The sequence below is a fragment of the Pyrgilauda ruficollis genome, unplaced genomic scaffold (assembly GCF_017590135.1).
Source record: "Pyrgilauda ruficollis isolate IOZ18807 unplaced genomic scaffold, ASM1759013v1 scaffold299, whole genome shotgun sequence".
Classification (NCBI taxonomy): Eukaryota; Metazoa; Chordata; class Aves; order Passeriformes; family Passeridae; genus Pyrgilauda; species Pyrgilauda ruficollis.
In genome coordinates this window covers 22,854-46,850 of record NW_024524366.1, presented here as the reverse complement: position 1 = coordinate 46,850, position 23,997 = coordinate 22,854, and the positions used below count along the sequence as shown (strand labels likewise).

The window sequence follows — 23,997 nt, the reverse complement described above, 5'->3', positions numbered from 1 at the left end:
GGGGGGGGGTTTGGGGTTTTTTTGGGTTTTTTTGGGGTTTTTTTGTGGGTTTTTTTGGGTTTTTTTTGGGTTTTTTTTGTTTTCTTTTTCGACCAGAGGGGTGAAAAGACACTACTGGCTGGCAAAACTCAAATCCCCATAAATTAAAGTACTACCTATGGTGGCACTCAGATTTTCTCACTGTATCAGGCAGCAGCAAAACCTACAGAAACCTCCATGGCTCTCTCATGAGAAAGCTTAAGCTAAATTTTCCATGAAACATAAAGCATCTGCTAGGCTTTATCTTACAGGTATATTGCATAATATCAGACAAAGTAGGGGTGATTACTCAGTAAATACAATAGGACTCTTTTTCTCCCTCTGCCACTTCAATACCAGATACCATTCCCTATTTCCAAGAAGATACATCCCTTCATTAGTCTTTTCATTTACAGCAAGAAAGCAGTACTGAATTCAAACACTGATGGATAAAAAGTGCTCTCAAAGAAGCAAGTACAATGTGAAAGTGTTGGAAAAATTACTTATATATTCAACTGCAATCGCTATGTCAATAGCAATCCTGATGCTCTGGGATTCAGTAAGTGAAGGGCAAAATAATAGCACAAACATGACAGCAGCTCAAGAAAGCAATAATTTCATTTCAGGTATAAAGGAATATTGTAATATATTTTGTCTAAAAGAAGAGGAATGCCAATTTTTAAGCACTTTTTTAATAATGATTGCTCCAAATTTGAAGCTGCATTGAAATTAGCACTTAAAGCAGAAACAAAATCCTTTTCCTTCACAGATGATGGGTAGGTTTTGCTTCAATTGGCACAATCTGCCATAAAAGGCACTGCCCTTTCTTCTTATGGATGCTGCTTTTTAAAGAATTAAAAGTATTACTGAATTACTCAGATGAAATAAGCACAATTTCTGAGCTGATATTCTCAAACTTTATCTTCTCTGACAAGTTTTAGTGTCTGTATTCCACTCACATTTATTTACCTGTGTACTACCTGAAAACAAAAATTCCTTGTTCAAGGTAATTTTTGTAAGTCAGACACAAAGTACCCAAAGATCTAGATTGTCACACTTTGACTTCCATACACAAGCCACACATGCAACTTGTCACAACTATGTGATCTATACCAAAAATAGATAATGGGTACTTAAAAACTGCATTTTAGTTCTTCCTTTCAAGAAGAAGTGAAGAGAAGGAAGAGCTCCCAGAAAGATAATGGATTTTGTTTAAAACTGGATGAAAACTAACTGTACAAATACTATTTCGATTCATTATCTCTCTCTCATTATCTCAAAGTGGGGGTGGCTTTGTCAACAGCTATCAGCTCTAAATTTGCTTTCAAATTTTGGAAGGACTCAGATAAAAAATACTCTTCTTCTGGATCTCTCTGGGTGAGTGAAAGAAAATGAGCTCTTGCTTCAAAGCCATGTGCCTGAGACCAAAACATCCCTAAGCTGTACTGAAAGCAGTTGTGCTTTAGGCTTCATGTACTGATAAGCAACATAAGACACGGCAGTAAATGTCTGATTTCAACACAGTAGAGCAACAAAAAGAAAAAAAAAATCAACCCTAAAGTCTGTTTTCTCAACGTAAATATTTTTTTTTTTTTCTGCAAAACAGAATGAAGATAGGTAGCAACGGGAAGGATGTCCCTGGGGCTCCAGTCATGAAGGAGACAGCCAAAAATGCATTAAAGAGAGGCTGAGCAAAAGAGCAGAAACAGTTAGGAGAGAGAGCACTGCTCCTTTCTTCCTCGCATGGAAAATACTGTGCCCTCTGTGAAAGAAACAAATACCTTCTCCTGCCTAACAAGGAGGGCAGCACAAACATCTGCCTTCAGGGAGTGGCACATGACCTTTGCATGGCCCCCGTGCCACATCCACCCACTCTCACCCTCTTGCGAGACTCCAGTTTTGAGCTCTTGGTTCTGCAGAACCATCACCTGGTTACACACGACGAGGTGAGAAAGAGCCTGCCTAACATGCCTGTACAAGCAACCACAGAGAGAGGACAAAAAAAACCCCTACACTCACAACACCTCATAAAAACAGAATAAAAAGGAAAAGGTAAAAAGAGAGCAAGGATGAAATAGGAACCAAAAGGCAATCAAGGTGTGCTGCTAAAAAGCTCAGAGAATTGCCTGTCTGGCATCAATTTAAAGTTTTTAAAACACTATTTTTTACCTCCCCTTGGGTACTGTGTGTAAGGCTAATTACAGAACACTCCCAGGCAGGTGAAGTATGCAGAACACAATGTAGATTTACCTTATATTCCCATCATACTATTTATCACCTACAAGACAAAAATCCCACGCTTTCTGCCATCCCTGCCTACTCCAAGGCTTTCTGCTGTTACACAGGTGGAAAGGATAAGATGTCTTAGTATTTCACAAACAGAATACAGGGCAGAGTAATTTGTGAGAAGTGATCTAGAAACAGAGGCTTTTCAGCAGTCCCAGTTGGCCCAAGTAGGGATAAAGCAAAACATTTAACTGCTCTGCCAGAAAGTTACTAATATGCTGGTAACCACACATAATCTCCAAAATTCTTTGAAAGAGACCCAGACATGCTGTTGAGATTTGTTGTATTCACTTCTAAAAATTGGCTAATACTGTGTTTGTTTGTGGCACTGTGAGAAGCATACTTGGCTTTATGAAACCATGACTGGCACCCCACAGTCGTGTCAAGACAGATTATTTCCACAGTGATGTTCCACAAAACCTGTCATGAACCAGAACTGTAATACTGCTATTTTCTTCACAAGCCCACTAACTTCTTAAAAGTCTAGACAACATCTATAAACGCACTTCTAAACACTGTACTAGTGGAAACTTTGGGAATATTCAGGTTGTATCCAAAGGTTTCCTAGTCTGGCCTCACTTCAGCTCAGAACACAGTACTGTTATAGGTAAAAATTGATCCAGCCAATTAAATCAAAAATAAAAATCGAATTTATTTGCGACCGATATACAGTCCCGACCACCAACAATCAAAAAGTAGCACCAACCCCGGGATTGGAGTGGGTGAACGATGATCCGGCCTCTGTTGCACCGAATCCCCCTGGTCACCAACAAGGCCTGGCAGAGTTCAATTTTTATACTCTTTTTCTTGCCCGCGGCAGAGTCCCTTTGTCCCCTCCTGGTGTCCTCCATATTCACGCAGTGTCTATTCTCTGTCCTGTGCTGGACAAAGCTACTCTGGGAATTGATGTGTATCTGTCTCCAGTTCCCAGAATCTTTCATTCAGATGTATGTCCTTGATGGTCCTGTCTGTCTGAGGTGGACATCTACATGGGACATCATCACTGGGTGTTTTCTCGTTCATGCCATCGGGGAGTGCCCATCTCCTGTGCGGGCTAGGTTTTCATCGTATGTTAATGATGCACCTCCTCCTTGGCTGCGAGCTGTCCTGTGTGGCAATCACCCTCTCCCCTTTGCTGGCGTGATCTTAAAGCTTTATTTTATATAACATTAATAATCTTACATTTCCAGCATGAATTACCACCTTATTCATAACAGTACCATACACAAACAAAGCACAAAAACACACCTGCCCTATTCAGACAATGCACTGCAAACATCGTTCAGAAAACAAAAATAAAAGGAGCTCTTTTCTCATAGGAGATTTGCTAGTCCCTGCTATTGTGTCACTGGGACAATCAACTCTGTCTCCACTGGCCTGATTTCCCTGATGCATTTTCTGTCCCATACTACAGGCAGAAACCCCTGAAAATGCAGATCAGCATTAACAATGCACAGCTGGAATCACAGAATCACAGAAGGGTGAGGTTGGAAGGAGCCACAATGGCGTCATCTGGTCGAGCTGCTCTGTTCAAGCAGGGTTATCCTGGGATTGTGCCCAGGTTCTGAAATATCCCCAGTGAGGGAGAATCCACAGCCTCTCTGGGCAGTCTGTTCAGTGCTCGGTCACTGCACAGTGAAGTTCTTCCTCATGTTCAGGCAAAACTTCCTGGAACATTTTCAAACTCCGTAAGTTTAATGCAGAGCCAGTGGAAATCTACAAAGTCACGCAAAATAGGAAATATGCCACCAGGAAACCATACCTGAAAATCCTTCCCTTACATTTTCAGGAAAATATACCCAGAAATCTGAAAAAATACACTACTTTTAGGATTTTAAAATGTAGGCTAAAAATGTGTGTTCACATGATCAGATAATGTAAAAAATAGTGGGGGTTTATGTTAATATTGTGTTTACATGTTAAATTTAGTTCCCTAGACAAAAATTATTGAGACATGAAGCAGACATTATGGGATGTGTGTGCACAAAATCTCCTCTAAAATGAAAATATTCCAGTGAACACCAATGTTTTTGAACTTTTGAAACTTTTTGAAACTTTTACCACCAATTTCTGTTCTGCTAGAACATGTATGTTGTTTTTAGAATTGTCTTAATATCTTGAGAAAATTACACACACACACACATTTTTTCCAGGCCCTTGTCAAGGTCTTTTTCAACAGAGGAGAAAGTGATAAAAGTTGACCTTTAGTCTTTTGGAATCAGTGGAAAATATGACATTTAACTAAGCTGTCCATGTAAAGATCCAATTACAATTCCTTAAATTTACATCATCTCAGTCAGCAAAGGTGACTGATAGTGTACATCACATGGACAACACATCTTTAAATTTCTTCCCATTGCAACCAGCTCACAGAAGTTCTGAGCACCTTCTGCTCTTTCACAAGAGGTTCAAAGCCCTCTTGCAGATTTTTAGGAATAGCAGCTCAGCAGTTCTCCAGCACTTTTCAGTCACTTGCACTTTTCAGCCACCAATCTCCTGGAAAAGGCTCTGGTCTTTCAATTACTTTTTTAGGTAGACAGATAGATAGAGAGATCCCAGCATAAATTATGTTTATATTTTTTATGCACTGTGTACCCTTTTATATAAAGGATATAATTTTTTGAAAAGGCACTGTGTGTTTAGGTTTTTTAAAATTCTATTTAAGGCTAATCTTTTCAGTAACTACTCAGTAAAATCAAATAGTTACAAAACTATGCAGGTGATTTGCACAGAACATATCCACATGCTTAAAAATCCTGAAAATTCATTTTCACGGTAAATATTTACTCAAGGCTTTAGATTTTCAGCTACACAATTTAATACACTCTTTTTCACTATAATCTCAAACCTGCTCAGGTTCTGTAAACCAGAGAGTTAATAATTTTTTTTTTTGTAACTAATTAGTCTGCTGAACTTTAAAGTGAAACTTGTTCTTACTGATAACTGCAACATGAAGGTGAAGTTAAAGGTTAATATGGGAAAAAGAAAAAAACATTTTTTTTCTGCTCTCTGACAACATTATGTCAAAACCATATCACACATTTCAGGATGCATCTTCTATGATGGATGATAAGCCTATTCAGAAGGCTACAGAGAATAATTCCCCATGTAATAAAAAACAGTGGTCTTAGAACAGGTAAATGCATTGGAGCAACACTTTTGATTTGTAAACTCTTGCAATGACATTCCAATTCCTAATTAAATTTGCATTAAATTTGCCATCAAGAGAGATGAAAGTCAATACTGAACCTGGCTATAAATCACAAAGTAAATAAATGCATGAAGCAGGCAAGTAAGACTAAAAATGTATTGGTGATAGCATATAATCCATGGATGTGCCTTTTTCTTTTTATTTAAAGAAACAACAGCTCTACTGGGGACAAGGAATCAATTCCTACACTTCAGCACAAACATTTTTCATAACAACTCCCAAAACATGGCATATATTAAGGGAGTGAGGCAAGAAGTGTAGATTTAAAAGCAATTATTAAAGTATTTCTGATGCAGAGGAGTGGGAAAAGAAAAAATTAACAGGTTGCATTAATTATGACCTCAGTTTCTCATGTTACACTGTATTCTCTAATTATTTATTACATTTAGTATTCATATACACTCTGTTAAGTGAAACAGGGTGATAAAATTCTTTCTAGCAAGATGAAAAATAAACTTCTCTGTTGTAAATTAATTAAGGCAACTAAATTTTCTTTGAAATATTCCTATTTTGCTCATCCAACATTTTTGCAAAAGATGCAGAGACATTAGTATCTCTGGCTAACAAACTGCAGAGCTGTTCTGAGAGGGCCTTTAGACAAGGTGCCTGATAAAACTCTCTGACTTCAGCCATAAGTCCTTGTGCCTGTCTTTCAAATTACAGGGCATTGCATTGCAGCATTCAAACCTCTCACTGTGGGCATGAGGGAGTATTTGAAGGAAGACAGCAGATTCATTCCTCCCCTGCACCCCACACAGCCTAAACAGGAAAGTGTCAGCAAGTTCCCCACTGGGGGCTCCTCACTAGGAGGGAAACTCGTGGGTTTTGATCCAAGAGATCCAGCTCCCACACCCTCCTGCTCACAGCACCTTGGCAGTGTGGGGAAAGGGAGTGGCTGGGACCAGCCCTGTTCTAGCCATGGCCGGGGGCATACAACTCGTCAGGGACCACTGCCAGCTGGAGTAAATTAAAGTAGACCTCAGGCTACCTTACATAGAGCTGAGACAAGTCAGGAGAGGAGAAACATGCAGCTGTAATCAGGATAGACTTCAAGCAGCACTCTCTTAATCAAAGACATTTTTTCTCTTAATTTTGTTGAGCAATAAGAGTTTTACAAAGGTCTGCTTAGCCTACCTCCATTCCACATGTCTCCACAGCCAGACTTACAAATACCAACAATTCTAGGCTGGAAGAAGCATGAATAGGAAGGGACATCACCTCTGCTATGTCATTCCTATTTCTACTGCACTCACAATTCCTAGATCTTAAAGAAAGGTGCCAGAGCTAAAAATTCAACTGCAATACCAGTGCTGCTATCCCACTCCTCCAGTCCAGAAAGTGCATCAGGTGTGTAACTCAAAACAGGCAGTTCCTGACATCATGAATCTCAGCAAGCCAAGTGCTAAACTGGAGACAAACATCAACTGCTACAGTAAAGTTCTACAGGTCTTCAGTAAAACTGAACCCAGCAACAGTGGAAAATATTGATTCAATGTATTTTTTCTGTTTCTGTGATTTTGCTGTCTGCATAGCAGCTGGCAAGAAAGGTGGTTAATATAATTTACAGTTTCAGTCTAATGCTTCACTACCAGAATGACAGCATGACCACAAAGACCCCGGAGCACTTCTCAAACATGAAAGGTCAAAACTAATCTAATAAGAAGCCATTACAAATGAGTTCACTTGAAGGAACTTCCTGAAATCACAGAATCTTTTAGGCTGGAAAAGATCTCCAAGATTATCAAGTCCAAACACTGACGAACCTAGACTGTACCACTTAGTGCCTTGTCCAGCCATTTCTTGAACACCTCCAGGGATGGTGACTCCACCACATCCCTGGACAGCCCATTTCAATGCTTGAACAATGTTTCCATGAAGAAATTCTTCCTGATGTCCAGTCCTGGGACAGCTTGAGGCTATGTCCTCTTGTCCTCTTGCTGGATGCCTGGAAGCAGAGGGATCTTGTAAAAACCATGAGTTTTCTAAAAACCATGAATTTTCCAAAATCTTTCTAAAATCATGGAGTTTACCTCTGGGAAGTAAATGCAAAAGCATTTTAAACTGGGAAGGGACACTGGATGCAACAGTGTAGTGGAAATTATAAATACTGGATGCATAAGCCAGCAAACTTAAATTTCAAAATTAATTCTGCAGAGTCCACAGCTGTAGGCATTTTTTAAGAGGAGAGGGGCCAGGAAGTTGGCAGAGCTGGTGAGTCAGGTTTGTTTGCATATTTTTTGCTCTGCTTCTGTTTTGTGGGTTTGTTTTAGTCAACTCTTTTTCTTTTAGTTTAAATAAAATCCCAGATATTTGCTGCAACACATTTCCAGTCTTCAGGGTCCTCTCAGATCTTCTAATAAAGAACTGTATGAGAACTTGTATGTGGTAGATAATTAAAATATATGTTTCATACTGCAGTGCTTATTTCCCTTCATGCCACTTGCCCCTCCTGCTTTATTACTGTCACCATGATTTAGAGATGAGACACAAAAAGGAATGCTAAAATACTGTAGTTCCCTGTGGCAGGGATTGTAAAAGATACAACTACTAATCCCTGACTCCCAAAACACAAAGTCAAAATAGTGAACCAGCCAAACAAACAAACAAAAAAAACATTTCCCCATTCCCACTTTTTTAAAGTGCAGAGATATGAAGCCCAGATTGTCCCAGGTGCTGGTAGAAAAGGAACTGCACTCTGCTCATTCATATGCCATCTCAGGTCTTTGGGCAGCAGACCAATGCTACCAGCAAGGAAACAACAGAACAAGAAGAACTATTCAAGAAAGGCAAGAGGAAACTGCAAAACAGTGAGGACACACTGCAGGAACAAAGATTAAGGTTCCTGGTGGTACTCAGAAACACTGAGCGGGAGAGAAGCAGCTAAGGTAAAACAAACCCAAATCCTGATATTTTCCATAAGTACATGACTCATAGACATGATGGTGGAGGAGATCGGCACACAATTTAATGCTCTATATCGAGGTAACCTCCTCCATCCTGGCTGTCAGACAATTGCCTGGGTGTCTGCCTCTTCTCAAAGTCAAAGCTTCCAGCATCTCCCAGCATCAAGTCTCCTAATGTTCTATAAAAAAGCATGTGGAAAAAGGTTAAGGATCAAATGTACTCTGTGCACAGACCCACCAAAGACAGAAAAACATGAAAGTAGATTAACTGAAAACGAATGGGACCCTGACAAGATGTCAGGGAAAGCTTTCTACCACAAGAGTAACAAAGGACTGCAGCTGAGCTCCTGGGAGGCTCCTTTAGTTGGGGTTTTCAAAAACAGGTTACACTAAAAGAACCTGTAAAAAATGAGCCACATAATTGTGACCATAACCTCATGTAATGTAATTCACTATACATTGACTATATATCCTACTCATCTGATTCCCTCCTGTCCCTGCTGTTCAACTGTTCAACAGAAGCAATCCTGGCCATTGAGAAATGATGACTTTACTTTCAAGGGGGAAAAAAAAATCATAGCGCTTGCTTTAGTTCCAAGCTTCCTCACAGAAATATGCAAGCTTACTGGTTTTAGGAGTCAGCAGGGTTCATGCTTTTGAGCTCCTCTCTGCAACCATGACAACAGAAAGTTTATTTCAAATGAAAGCAAGAAAGAAATTCAACACTTTGCATTGACAAAAACACCAAAGTGAAATCTGCTGTAAGAATCAGACTGAAGCATCCCAGATTTGAACCTCCCTCAAGATACGAAAGCTGAACCATCACCACCACCACGAGTGAAGGCTCTTAGCCAATAGTAAATAAAAGGTAATGCAACTAAATCTTCTTAGTGCAATCTAAAATAAACTGAATTACTAAATATTTGCTATTCATGCATGTGGACAGCTACCAGACTGAGCACTTACCAGTTTGATCACATGTCCAAACCTTTCCATAGAAACTTGTAAGAATCGACAGGGCCTGCAAATACTACACACAAGTAAAATATTTAGATACTGTAATCCCTCTGGAAAACTGAATTTCATATAGGGTAACACACCAACCTGAATCACAGAACTTTCAGCTCAATGTCACCACCTAAATGACTCTATGACAGCTAATCCTTCCTTTTGAAGTACAGTTTTAATATCTTCCTGTGTGAAGAATTGCTATGGGGCAAACATTTTTTGTCTCAGCAGCAGCTGTTCCTTAAAACTGCTAAGTCCACAGGCTCAACAGCATAAAATTCCCTATCCTCTGTTTCTAGCATTGAGTAAGAAAATGCCAGCTCGTACGGCTGAGATGCTGCTTTTCAGTCTCAGCTCCTGGGTCAAGCTCTCATACACCAGATACCTCGATTTAGGTGACACTGTTGTCCTGATATCTATTCTGTAACCATCAATTCAGTCCTGAGAGGTTTTCAGAGTTGCCTGAGTGCCCAGTACAATCTTTAAAAAAGACTTTTGAAAGACTCTTATGCAAGCACCTGAACAGTTCTGAAAATAAGTTCCAATGCCTGTGTCTCCTGTGCACAATTGCAACCCTGCCTATGATTATGTGATACATGATCACTCCCACTGCAACTGGCAGGCCCTCCCTCAGCAACTTCAGGTCCTTCCAATTTCTTCATTTTATTATGCAATTTTCTTCTGTTTGATCTGCACTTTATTTGTGTTGATATACTATTGCTTAAATGAAATATGAGATAATTCAACACAGGAGAGTATACTTTCCTCCTTATAGCAGAACATGTGTGAAATGACTAAACTCCAACAACTGACTTGACTTCTTTTGGCTTAAACAAGTGTCATTAGAGGATATAATTCTCCCCTGAAACAAGAGCCAAAAACCAGAACAAATCGTTGTTTAAAATAATGTGTCCTTTTAAGCAGATCCAGCCTTCCCCTTGATCTAAATGAGGTAGATCAAGGCGAAAAAAAAATCACAAAAATCGTCTGTTATGACATGGTTCAATAAGTCTGTTATTTCACCAAAACACTGTTTCTGCTAATTTTTAGCATAATTATATATATAAATATGTTTCAAGGTGTTTCAACCTTCTCCAATATATTCCTTTGCCCACAAGGGAGTAAACTATGTTACATGAGCACTATCACAATGCATACTCAAACAGACTACAGGTGGACTGAATTTCATTCTCCCCATGAAAGCAGATTCAGTTAGTCAAATACCATTTTTGCATGCCGAGAAACTCTTGAGGTTTCAGGGCCGAGCAATCTGGCAGGGATAATGGGACGATGAAAGGGGTTCAATAGATTTTGGGTAGATTTTGACAAGGTTTTAGGAAAAATTTCAAATTTCAAATTTCACTCACTGTGAAATTACCTGTTACACCTTTCTCACATGTGCTACCTTTGCAGCTTTCAGTTAGAGATGCTTAAAATTTTCAGGTCTAGAAACCTTCTTCTATTCACTCTGCTCCTGGAACCACAGTGTACCTCCCTCCCAGATGTTATGCAGGAGGAAGCAGCTGTACATTTGAAAAATAACCTACAACTATATGTACTAAGAATTCTGGAGCATAAACTGAGTCAAAGGCATTGTTTAATTAAATGTTCAGTTGCTCTGAAAATTATGCAAGGCTTCCTCTCTGTACACTTACAACAACCACTACTGCAATTTCCTTTAAATCATACTTCTGGTTCTCCCCTCCTGCTTCAGACTTTAAAAAGCAAACAAAACCCAGCTTTTCCCTACATTATTATATTTCCCCCCTTTTTTCAAGCCTGTACTGAATAGAAAAAGCCTGTATTAGGCCAGTCAGGTTTTCTCTTTCCTTGTAACTGTTCCTAACCAACTTCAAAATGTGATCGCATTTGTATGCACAGTGAACTCCACAGCAAACACCTGCTTCTTAAAGGCACTGTACACTGTCCTACCTCCTGTAATTTGCTGCTCAAGTACATTATTTTGCTTCATTTTCTGTACACTTAGAAATCAATGTTCAAAATTCAATTATACTGCAATTTCTTTAGTTCAAGTGATTTTTCTTATCCCATATGCCTTCTGTATGCAAGAAAAGGTATATGAATCACAGCAAGCTTGAAAAACAAGATAATAAGCAGCATCATGTTAGATGCTCTTCATCTTATACATAATAATACCAAGTCCATCTGCTCTATGTGGTTAGACTAGGTAGGAAAAAATGCATCTTAAGATGAAGAGCCTTTAATCCACTGTAGGCAAAGAAACTATGCCACATTCAATAGAATTGCATGAATCCAGTGGTGGATTAGGTACAAACAGAGTATAATCATCTCAAGCTGGGCATGGAGATGGGCAGTGCACACATTTATGTAACTTTCAAAGAGAGGTGAATGCTGTAATGAACACTGACTTGTACTTTTGTAACTTTTCAAGTGAATGCCTGTACCTTAGTACAGCTGGCATATTAAAATCTGTCTGGTTTGAATCCTCTTCAAGGTAAGACACACAGTAGGATTAACTAATACTGAAGAAAAAAATCACTGATTCTTTTAATTTTGAAGTTTCTTTGGGCGCACTATTTGTCTATGAAAAGTTCCAAGTAAATATTCTTGGAGGCAGGGTTCTATAAGAACACTATGTGTCTATGTCACACACAGCAGCAGAAATATTTCTGTATGCTGCACTACTGCAAATCTTCAATCCTGATCTTTCTAGAACTCATGAACAAAACAAAAAATTAGCATAAATAAACAAATTAATTAATTTAATTAAATTAATAAATAAATATCAAGATAATTGAAAGTGTTATGGTCTGAGATACAGACTAAGCAACACAAAAATGTATCTATAACAAAAAACTGAGATTGATTCATTTTCAGCCAACTCCGTGAAGACCTCCTAATCAAATCTTCCTCTCAACACAGTATGTCAAGCTGAAGTCAAGCTTTCCTGCAGGGCTCCTGCCTACTTCTGGAGCTTTTCCATGCCACAGGAAAAAATTTTTAGTTTTCACAAAACTACAAACACAGCAAAGAAAAATTTAAAACAACAACAGTACTTAGAATTATCTTGTTTTTGACATTTTATAGATTCCTCTCCCCAAACAACTTCATTTCACCAAGGCCCCTCCAATTTCTGTTGGAGAGAAACATATCTGTAATACCAAAACTAAACCTATTACTTTTTCTGATCATTTGTTCTGACTTCTGTTCACCTGTTCCCAAAGCAGCAGACTTCATAAACAAACATGGTCAGCATCTCAGTTTTCCTTAAAATAAAGATTTCAGGAGACAGTTCATGAAACCTGGTTCTGTAGAAGATGTTTTCCAGGAAAGTAGGGAAAAAACCCCAAAAGAATAAAGATCCAGACATGGAAACAACAAACACAGCCTTCATGCTCTAAACCGATACAAAAGCTGAATACTGATGAAAGGCCAAGGATGATTAAGCAAAAGATTTGACTTCTGTTAAAAAGGTAGAAATTTTGTATGTTTATTTTGCATGAATAACATCTGCCACCTTCATTCAAGAAAAAACACTTTTTCTTTCAAGTAAATTTTCATTTATTAATTGAAACTGCTCACATAAAAATTGGGTTCAATTTGGCTCCTATTGAAGGTGGTTCCAAAGCCCTCCAAAACACATGTCATTGACATTGAAATTGAAATTGAAACCAGCTACAAAATTTCAAGTATTCTCCAATCCAGGAAAGACCATGGTAACTCACTATTGCTTTCACAGGAAAAGAAACATTATTACTAAATGGTGATCCAAGAAAGCGAATTGCCTTTTGCAGGAACTGCTTTGAGACACTGAAGACACACATAAAGGAACCTCAAGGCGAAGAATATTTTCTTAATAAATCTAATCCATCCCAACCTGGAGCACTGAGAGAGCTCCAGAAGACTTCCCATTTTTGGAGGAAAATGGTTCAGTCAGAGGTGATTTCAAAGGCATTATAATTTGTCAACAGAAATGCATTTGTTAAGAACAAAAGGCTTCTCAAAATAACCCAGAATAAATGTGGTAGATACCTTTTAAAGGATACTAGAAGCTTTTGTTTCCCACAGCTTTAGTTTGCTGTATTCCAGACAAAGGGCACACACATCGAAAAGAGAACTGAAGTGTTCAGCCAACTTATGTGTTGTACACAAAAAGAAAAAATGGGACTTGTAGAAAGTAAAAAATAACAAAGGGAAGAATATATACGAAGCATCTGACGTCACTTCAAAGCAAGGGGAAAATATTTGATCTTTTGAACATAAGGGCTTTATTCCATCCTGAAAATATTATAAAAAAAACATTTTTAATGTTTTACCTCCTCCCCTCCCCTTTTCCTCCCTCCCCCAGTTCCTCCTCCCCTACCCAAAGTAGCCAATGAAAATTAAACCTAAAAAGCTGGGGGCAGGTCAGGACATTCACACACCTCATCAAAAGGTTCCTCTACAAAGTTTTGTGGTGTTCTCCCCTTCTTTCACAAAGTGAATGGTGATACAAAAAAGTTTGTTTGTTGCAAGACCATTCTGTCCATTTGCAACTCTCGTTCATTTGCCCAGGAACTTTTTCTCCCAATCACCTCTACCGAACTTAAGCTACTTTGCTCCCGTGGTCCCTCCTGAGGTGTCCTAATTTGCTCTGAAGGGAGATCCAGGCACAGCTTCCAGGATTATTTGCTGTCTTGTCCCCTCCAAGGCATCCCAATACATATCACCCACCCCTTACAGCCATGGTATGACAGAATTATGAGAGTCTGACACTAAGCTTTTTTTTGTTCTGCTTTCAGCTTTCTTTTTGTTCTATTAAATAAACCAACCAACCACACAGACAGAAGATTGCCTGTCAGTCTGAAGCACACTTGAAAGGACCCCTGTGGGGGAGGTCTGGGCTCCGTGTAACACAGCGTGGAAGTGTCAGGCTGCAACAAGCTTCTTTGCACTCCTCACTTCCCACAGCCACAGGAACCACAGGGAACAAGGATCTGAGGATTCCTCTGTGGGAACAAACACTGAAGAAATGCTGGCAGTCCCACTCAGATCTGACACGACTTGTGTTGTTTTCGATGGCCATGATGATATTACACCATTTTATAAATTACAGCCACCTTCAACACCACAGCCAACTCCACCAACACGGAATCAAGGCAAAGGCAGGGCCTACTGCAGCCTTCTTCTGCACCTGGTGCTGGCCAAACAAAGCAAAACTCGTTTCAAAACAGCGAGTTTTGCAGACCATTTGAGGCACCCCCGGGAGACATGTGGAGAATCTGCTTCCATGTTTCCTGTCACACCAGCACTGTAGGATCACCTCTTCTCACAAGGGATATTGAATCATTTGCTTCAAGTCCCAAGTCAGTGCTGAACTCACTCCTCATTATTCTCCTATCATTCCTCCTCACTTATATAATTCTGAACTGTTAGTTCCACCAGTTTTCTGTGTTACTCACAAACAGCATAGAAAGAAAATTTATTTTCCCTTATGGCTCTCAATGCAGTCTCTTATAAAGAGAATTCTTGCTCTGGTATTTGAAGGGGGGAAAAGAGCAAAACCCCACTACACTCCTTCATTCATTCACCCACCAAACAGGAAAGAAGTTTGTCACAATTTCTTTTACACTGTGATCTGAATAAAACTGTGGAACCAAAACAAGAACTGTAATTTTTTTCCCATATCTAATGCATTTAAAAGATTAATAATAAAATAAACTAGGTATTCTATATAACACACAAATGAGTATTATTATAGATAGAAGATATATTTCAAAACACTACAAATAACCTTCTCAGACATAAATGAGAACATACAGTGAAATATATAGTATGTGGAAAACAAAAACCAGATCCTGTGGGTTTTGTTTGGATGAACTTTCTTCTGGATCAATTCTACAAGATGAGCAAGTGCAAAGTGTTAAAGCATGTGCTTGCCTACATTAGTAGTCATGCCAAATTTTACCACTAATTATATAGGGAAACAGCCATTTTCTGCCTTCCAAATTCTTTTCATGGAATTGAGATCCTGAAGGTCTTTCCTTTCCATTCCTAAAAGGCATTCTGTCTCTCACACAAACAAGAGAATTTATTCTTCAGTGCACTCAGTTCTTACTTTCCTGAGAACACAGGAAAAGTATTGAAGTGCTGAGCCATTTATTACCAAATTGGCTCACTCAGTCACAAAGAGATTTTAACCACATACCCAAAACTTCAAGAACTACAGGAAGATAGATTTCTTCTTCTCTGCTTTATGGACAACCAGTTGTAATACTGCAGAGTTTAAAATGTAAATATTGACAATAAATAAGCACATCACCCATACAAATTAGATCCACTTTTCCTTCACATTAGTAACTACCCATTACTGTAATGACTTTATTATTTATTTTAAATGTAAGCAGGAGCAGTTGTATTTCACTGAATATAAAGTCTTATGCATGCTCTTACCAGGCGTAACTAACACAAACTCCTGATAGGAGTGAGAGTTTGCCATTTGCATGCACTTCCTTCAGACCAAGACAGAATTAAAAAGAAAACATGAGGGGCAAGAGGAAAGAAAGGCTTCTTAGAAAGGAATCTTTACAGACCTCTGAGACCTCTAACAACCAAACTTTAACATAACTACCCTAGTACCATATGTTAATGATGCATTAAACCTAATAGGGATTTCCATCTAGAATGATCAAAATTTTGGTTATTACTTTCAATAAAGACGATTTGTATATCAATTCAAAGGAAGTTCTGAGGCGTCTTTTTCCTGATTCTGGAAAGGTACTGCTAGAATTACCATTCACAAAAGATCTCTTCCCTTGAAAGAAATCAGTGTTCGTGGTCAGTAGCCAGGGAGAGCAGATAAAGCATGTTTCCCACTTGGCAAAATAGGCAGGCTCCCCTCTTCATGCTGCAGCAAAACCAAAGGAGCAGAGCTCTCATTTTGCAATGTTTATATTGGTTTTCCACTTCTGAATAATAGCACGGGTTGACCTCGAGCATGTCCTTTTGACCTTAGTGCCTGCAGTGTTCAGCCATCCACAACTCAGGATGCAACGCAAGTGGGAACAAAAGTTCAATCAATACTGAAATGACAATCTTCATTTTAAACTCTGCAATTAAATTGGTATGCAGCAAGCACAAGATCTGATCAAAAAGCAGCATCTAAAGTGTTCACTTAAAAAAGCAGTTTGCAAAATTATACCCAGATACTAAAATGCGAATATTCACTTACAAATATATAAGTTGTGAAAAAAGTGAAGATAATATAGCTGATCTATCATTACAAAATTAAGTCCCCTTTAGGAAAATAAATGTAAAAAAAAAAAAATTAAAGGACTGACGAGTCATCTCTCATACTTCTAGGAAAAATACAGATATTAATAATGATGCAACATGACTAATACATAATTTCTCTTTTCCTCATATATGTTCAATATCATCTTGAAAACCTATTTTTACAGCATGAAGTGACATAAAATTTTAGCTTCTAGAAACATTCTCTTTCTGAAACACCTTTTCAATTCCATCTCTTCAATATTTCTCCTTATATCATGTGATGATTTTTAGCAGTTTTCTTTTTTTGAGGGAAAGGATTGCAATTCTGCAGCTGAATTTTAGTTCAGAATTCTCAGGAACTAAAATGAATAACATATGAGAGATGATAGTTAACTATGCTAAATATTTTAATATAAGAAATGCTCAATCCAAGTTAAAAAACTGTACAATAAAAAAGCAGCCTCATACAGTTTATGTTTGCCCCAGTCCCATTACGAAATTACTGCTCAATGAAAACAGAAGAACAGACACCTCTGACAATATTATTGCTCAAACCTCAGGTTGACTAAGACATAACTTCATTTAGAAATTAATAGATTTATTTCTTGTTGTCATGATGGTTTCATTAATTTAGTTAAGTGGAACCTAGGGAAAATAAAGTATCTCATTGTTCATTTATTTTATGGTTATTCCATGGTGTATTCAAGATCACTGGCCTCATCTGTAAAGATACTGGTGAGATTAGTAATCTATTTCAAATTTGTGGAGCAGTTAATAGCAATGTTCATGAGCCATTTTGTTCCTTTCATTCTCTGTAAACTAGAATTGTGCATTATTTCAGTCCATTCTTAGAGGACTGAAATTGTTCAAACTTTCATATAAGCCATCTGGTCCCCAGTGTGCAATCAGATAATCATTTTACACCCATAATGAAAATTTAAGAAGCACCAGCACCTTTCTGTTATGGAAGGGATTATCAATAACTTATTATTTGCTAACATTTTTTGTTGCTTTTGCTACAGACAATCCTTAGATGTATGGTGTCAACAGCATTAAAGAAGAAAATGAGTATTTATTCACACTTGGAACTTGACAATATTGTCTGTGTAGTTTTCCTGCTGCTATGCAAAATATGTACACATAGCAGAACTGTTGCTATATAAAGAAAATATATTACAAGGTTGAAATGAGACTGAGTCCTTTTAATCAATTCAGTTTTTATTAACTATTCTTTTCAAATCAATATGCAGAATATCAAGAAGAATCTGCCTTGAAATATTTATCAATTTCTTTATTAATCAATACCAAAGAGGGCAGAGGAAAATATGATTAAATATGCTTGAATTTTGATATTTCAGTTTAGTAATTCCTGTAGGTGGTGAGCTACCATAGGTAGAAAGCAACTGCAATCTACATTTAAAAAGATTTTTCAGATTTCTGAAGTAGTGTGACTAGAAAATTTTTTAAATTTCTCACAAAAAAGACACTTCATTTCCTAGTAAAATTTAGAAGAATAAACCAGCAGAAATCACTTTCATAAAGAATACATTCCATATTCACAGCAAATGACTACCAATTTAATTTTAATGCTAACTCTCAATCAAAATAATTAACACAATCTAAGTTCTTTCTATTCATAGGATTCTATTTCCTGCTATCAAATACATTCATTAAGCATTTTCACTGGGAAAAAAAATCCGTGTCATTCCCAGGTTGACTCCTTGGTGCACCAATAGCTAATACAGCTTGATGTAAAAGTGCACCCCATACTTTCTGTATACACTGTATTTTAAAGACATGAAGTCTGGAACTGTTTAGCTTCACTGGGGACTGAAAAAAAAAAAAAAAAAAAAAAAAAAAAAAAAAAAAAAAAAAAAAAACAAAAAAAAAAAACCCCCCCCCAAAAAAAAAAAAAAAAACGAACAAATTAAAAAAAAATATAAATAAAAGGGAAAATACCAAAATATTCTACAGAAAACTTTCTAAGAAATTGTGTGTTTACCTACTTCTGTAGATCATACTGAATCCTTTTGTCAATTATTCCATAAGTATCTTCAAAATATGTATAATATTCTGATGAACCCAGTCATGCTTTTTATATATCCAGTTATTTAACACAGTTCCTTATATCTGTCACTCTCTATTTCAGGTTTGCTTTTTTTTTTTTTTTTTTTTTTTTTTTTTTTTTTTTTTTTTTTTTTTTTTTTTGTTTTTTTTTTTTTTTTTTTTGGCAAGGGTTTGGGGTTTTTTTAAACCACCCTTTGCTAAATTCTCAGTGAATCATCAAGTAAGTGGTATGATGGCCAGAATTTCACTGGCCACCAGTGATAAATGGTACCACCTAATAAAATATTACAGAACATATACTTCTCCCAGAAAGACCTTGTGTATCTTTCCTGTTCATCACTTCTCTTCTAATGAAATACCGCTGTTGGCCCATCACACATGTCAATCTAAACAGAACATAAAAACTGTGCTCAGAGAGGAATTTCAAGGAGCACTTCAAAACTGCAATGACCAGATGGCTTAAGACTAATTAGAGAGCTTCTTCACTGTGGAAGTTGCTAATTTTTTTTTTTTTGAGATCTTTGTTCCAACCACAGAGATGCAAACATGAGATACAGATGCTTCATATCATTTTATCTTCTTCAGAAAAAAAATACAAAACAAATATCTCCCTTAAATACTATTTTCAAGGGAGGAAAAATAAGGGTTCTTAGATTCCTGTAACATACATATTACGAGATGAGCACTCTTTATGAAACAGCTGATAACCAATAGGTTTCAAGGCATTATTTTTAAGGGCCCACAGAAGTTTTCCTTAACCTCCAAAAACAAGTCTGTGCAATAAGGTACACCACTGTTCACAAGGACAATTAGCCCAGTTCATAACAGAGCCAAAATATGTAATGCACACAACCCCTCAGTCAGGTACCATGTCAAAAGACCACTGACATGTCTTGTGACATCAACAGATGAGCTACAACTGGTACTGTACCATAAACATGACCAAGTTGTTGTTTAGTATGTGTGAAGAGAAGACAAAGTAGCAGTCCTGGAAAAGTGATCATTTTTCAGCTGGCAGCGGATACTTACCATATCTTTAGCATATCTTAAACAAAAACCCACTTCTTAACTGGAAATCTGAACATCCTTTTAAGAGGAAAAGCTGTCCCCATTTGAGGCCATATACCTTGACTAGACAAACTGTATGAGAATTTGGTGAATAACCTCTTCCATCCCAAAATTTTTGGGACTAACAACTTTTATCTTAACTCTTTTTTATCTCAATGCATGTACACTCCAGAATATCTCTGGTTAATGTACTATCAGGAAACATGAAAATTAAGATTATGAGACACCTGATGGCCTTTCCTGATTACCTAACTCTTATCAGCCTCCTGTAAGCCTCAGTGCTGGAGAACCAGCTTACACATTTTCATAGAGCAGTCCTCTAACCTTAAACCACAAAGACAGAAAGGAAGAACAGCAATGCAGCACTGATAACAGTTAAAAAAAAAAAAAAAACCCTGAGAAGCAAAAGTAAGTTAATAAGTTTGAGGAAGAGTTCCTCACAAACCCCTCCAGACAGCATAGCCCATGGCAGAATGGTCAGTTGTTATCACCCTGATAGCAAAGGGAAGTTTTTTCCTTGCTGTATGACCTTGAAAAAGCCACTTGACCTCTTTCCATCTCAGCTTCCCCAGTTGGGAGTCAGAAGAAAACGAATCTTTTCCTTTCCCTAACAAGCTCTTTGAAGTCCACAGAGAAAAGTATCCCTAAATTGCACTCAAAGTCCCAGTCTTGTCACCTCTGCGCATTGGTTCAATGTGAAGTACAATTTGAAGCCCACTGTACCATGAAGAAAGTGTCAATGAAATTGTAATTAAAAAATGTCATGTTTTGATGAGTAGAGATGCTGCCAAGCATAACAAGTCAGAAATAACCACTATACAAACTAAGCAATGCATCCTTAAAACTCTCTGGACACAAGTATCTACTTCATATCCAATTCCCTGAAGAAATAAACTTGCCTCGGACTCCTACAGGGCACTGCCTTCCACCCTTCAAAACAAGTAGGATTATAACCACTAACATCAAGCAAGCACATAGATAGCCAAAAGCTGTTGAGCTGTGGTTTTTATTTCTAACAGACATGCATCTGCTTGGGGAAAATAAGAGAACAAAGTTGCTTGTATAACCATTTAAAAACCCTGGTGCTGTAACAATTCAGGATCTGTGAAAGAGTACCAAAAGCTGGTTTCCCATGTATCTCTGAACCAAATTAAAAGTGAAGATGACAAAAGGAAGATCCCATCCAGAATCTGTAGTTCTAAGGAAATGGGTTTTTTAAAAATGTTGTTCTAAAATGAAACCCATATGAACTTCTACAAACTATACCTAGGTGCCAAAGCTGAAACACCAATTAAAAAAGAAAGAAAAAAAAAAAAAAAAAAAGTCTCTGCATTTACATGAATACATTTAAAAATATTTAAAATAAAACATTCGTATTTCAAGGGTAAATTGCCAAATGACAAAGCATGACAGAATATGACAAATTTTATGTTTGGTTTCACTAAGAATTGATAATATAACATCCCTGAAAAGCTGTAGAATAATAACAACACGAACATCCCCTGTGCAGTTGAAAATGACAGAAGACAAGAGTGAGTTGAAAAGGCCATTTCTGCTATCCTCCAGCTGTGAAGCGGACCAGGGCACAAAGGTCAGCTGAAGGCTGACCCAGCAAAAGGCAAACCAGTGGCCACCCTTCAGCTGGACAGGAGCTGCTCTTCATGCACAGCTGCACAGACACTCATGTGGGTACAAAACAAAGGAGGGCACCATGGTGGAAACCACTGCCTGGGAGTGAGCTCTGCAGTTCCTCACTTTGGGTTTTCAAAGGCTCATGGAGCTACAGCACTGGGGTGTGGCTTCACCATGTACAAACTATATCTTAAAACAAAGGAAAGAAAAAGAAAACACAGAAAACAGGCTGCTGCAGAAAGGGAGATTCACCCTTTCCTAAGGTTTCCCACTGTGCAGTGTGAGTGCCTATGCCAAAATGTTAACTACTACTTTTCTTGTCAGATCCACACACTGTTCCAGCTGATTCCGCGACTGCTCTGTGGTTGGATTCAAGACAGAGAAGGAGCAGGTAGAAGGGATGAAATATTCAGCATTATACCACATTCAGATGTGGTATAGAATGGCAGGAAAGCACACCCTCATGTTAAACTAGACAGTTCCCAACACTGCAAGTCATGCATTCTTGGAAAGAGCTACATCTTCAGACTCTTTCTTTCCCATGGGACATTAGATAATGCTGCACAAACCCTTCACTTTCAGGGTTTAGATTCATTAGACTAACCATCTTTGCAGAGTACACTTTTAAAATACTTCTGCGACTGCACATTTACTGCACAAAAGCATGCATGATATACACACCCGCATCTGCACATAGAAAAGTAAGGTTTTTCAGAAGTGTCTAAACTTAGACTTCAAAGACCCTACACAGGTACTGAATTCTAGCGTCACCATGATTGGCTTACTCCTCTATGCTAAGCATGGATTTATGGGCCTATCTGCAGGTAGTTGATTCAGCAAAGCTTGACGATTCTGAATACATGTAGACCTGGTAATACTGCTGATTACGGTAGAAAATACATTGTTAAATACAAACTCCTTCTCCCCACTGCCCTCCTTCAGGTTCTCCTTTCCCCAGTTGCTTCACCAAGCTTCAGTCATTCAAGCTAAAACGCAAAGGCATGCAAAATTTTATTCTTTGGATGTCTTACGTAAAATTGGTCAGCCCTTTCCAACAATAAATTTTAGAAGGACTAATTTCTTTCTTTGTTTGTGTTTTCTCTTTTTTTTTTTCTTTTTTTTTTCTTTTTTTTTTTTTTTCTCTGATCCAACAATCCAACATTGAAACCACGTTCTTACATTGCTAACAAATTCATGTCCCCAGCTCTTCAAACAAGGACTTCAAGTGTCTGCGACATGCTATCAGCTGCCATCAGACTTAACCAAACAGGACCAAGTTAAGGGCCTTTAGAAAAATCTCAGTTTTCACAAGCTCTGTCAGGGCTCGTTAGCGCTTGGCAGATGACTACTTTGAAGAGTTCATTCACGCTGAGCGTGCTGCAGCGGCGCAGGAGCTGTTCCCACCGGCCGGGCGACGGGACACCGGGCTGGGGAGGCGGCTGGACCTTCAGCCCTGCGCTCAGGAGCTGCTGCGCTCTCGCCCCGCACCGCTGCCCCCGGCCTTTTTCCAGGAGAGCGCGTCCCGGGGAGGGCACGGCTCAAGACAGAGGGAGCGGGGAATGACTCAACACGGGCGCACCGTGCACACAGCCGCCTTCTCTTTTCTTGCTCTGGCAGGCACAGAACAATACCTCTGCGCCGAGCGTCCCGTGTGCCATGGTGATCGGCACCTGCTCGCTTTAAGTCACTATTTCGATGTGAAGCCTTCCAGGGCGCCGTCTGCCCCACCGGCGCGCGTCACCCTGATCCATCTGTCCCTTGCGCGACCGTAAGCAAACTTACATTATTCCTTCGCCTCCCGAAACCCATTTTTTTCTGCCGCCGCTCCCTTCCCGGCTACCGCAGCGCAGTCGGGAGGGAGCCGCCGCCGGGCAGCCCCGCGGGCTCTCCCGCATCGCGATTCCTCAACCCTGCTGGCGTCCTTACCTTGATGCCCTGCTGCTGTGTGGTCAAGGTCAGCTTGGACTCGTCCAGGAGCAAAACTTCGCAGTAAAATTCCTCCGGGACCGCGCAGAAACAGCCCATGCCTGCTGCGATGGCCGAAGACGGGGCGGGGAGGCGAGAAGAGCCTCGGGCGGCGGCGGAGAGGGACTGAGGCGCAGCCGGCTCTGGGCCGCGCCCGGCTCCGCGCCCCGGCTGCGCGGATGGAGCCCGGCGGCTGCTAGCGCGCAGCGCCCAGCCCCGCGGGGCGGCCCGCCGCCATCCCGCGGAACAGCCTGGACGGAGCTGCCGGGCTCTCTCTGCGGGAAAGGGGGAGGGAAAAGACTGGCGGCTTTTTAGGAAGGATCCCAGGGCACAGCCCTCGCCCGCGCCCGGCTGTCACGGCGTGTCCCCCGCCGCTGCCGCCCCGGGGAGGTACCGAGCCGCCCACCCGCCTCGTCTTCCGCCCCGTCCGCGCACGATTCCGCGCCTCCCCTTTGTGTGCAGTGCTCTCCTCACGCAGCCGGGGCGTGAGGGTGGTCCCCACCCGGCCAGCGAGTTACCTCCGGCCGCGGACCCTGCGGGCGGAGCGGGGCGGTGACAGTGCCAGGCCGGCGCTGGGCTGCACTCCCGGCTGCCCGCTGGGGT

The 23,997-nt window shown here is 39.5% G+C and overlaps 1 protein-coding gene across 1 annotated transcript in view; it reads right to left on the bottom strand.

Moving 5' to 3' along the window:
- EPB41L4A (erythrocyte membrane protein band 4.1 like 4A) overlaps positions 1-23,945 on the bottom strand; it is a 117,731-nt gene extending 93,786 nt beyond the window's left edge. The window contains exon 1 of the mRNA XM_041472707.1: positions 23,356-23,945. Coding sequence (XP_041328641.1) covers positions 23,356-23,454 — 99 coding nt within the window. The 5' untranslated portion in view covers positions 23,455-23,945. The remainder of the gene's footprint in view (positions 1-23,355) is intronic.
- Positions 23,946-23,997: the final 52 nt, after the last annotated feature.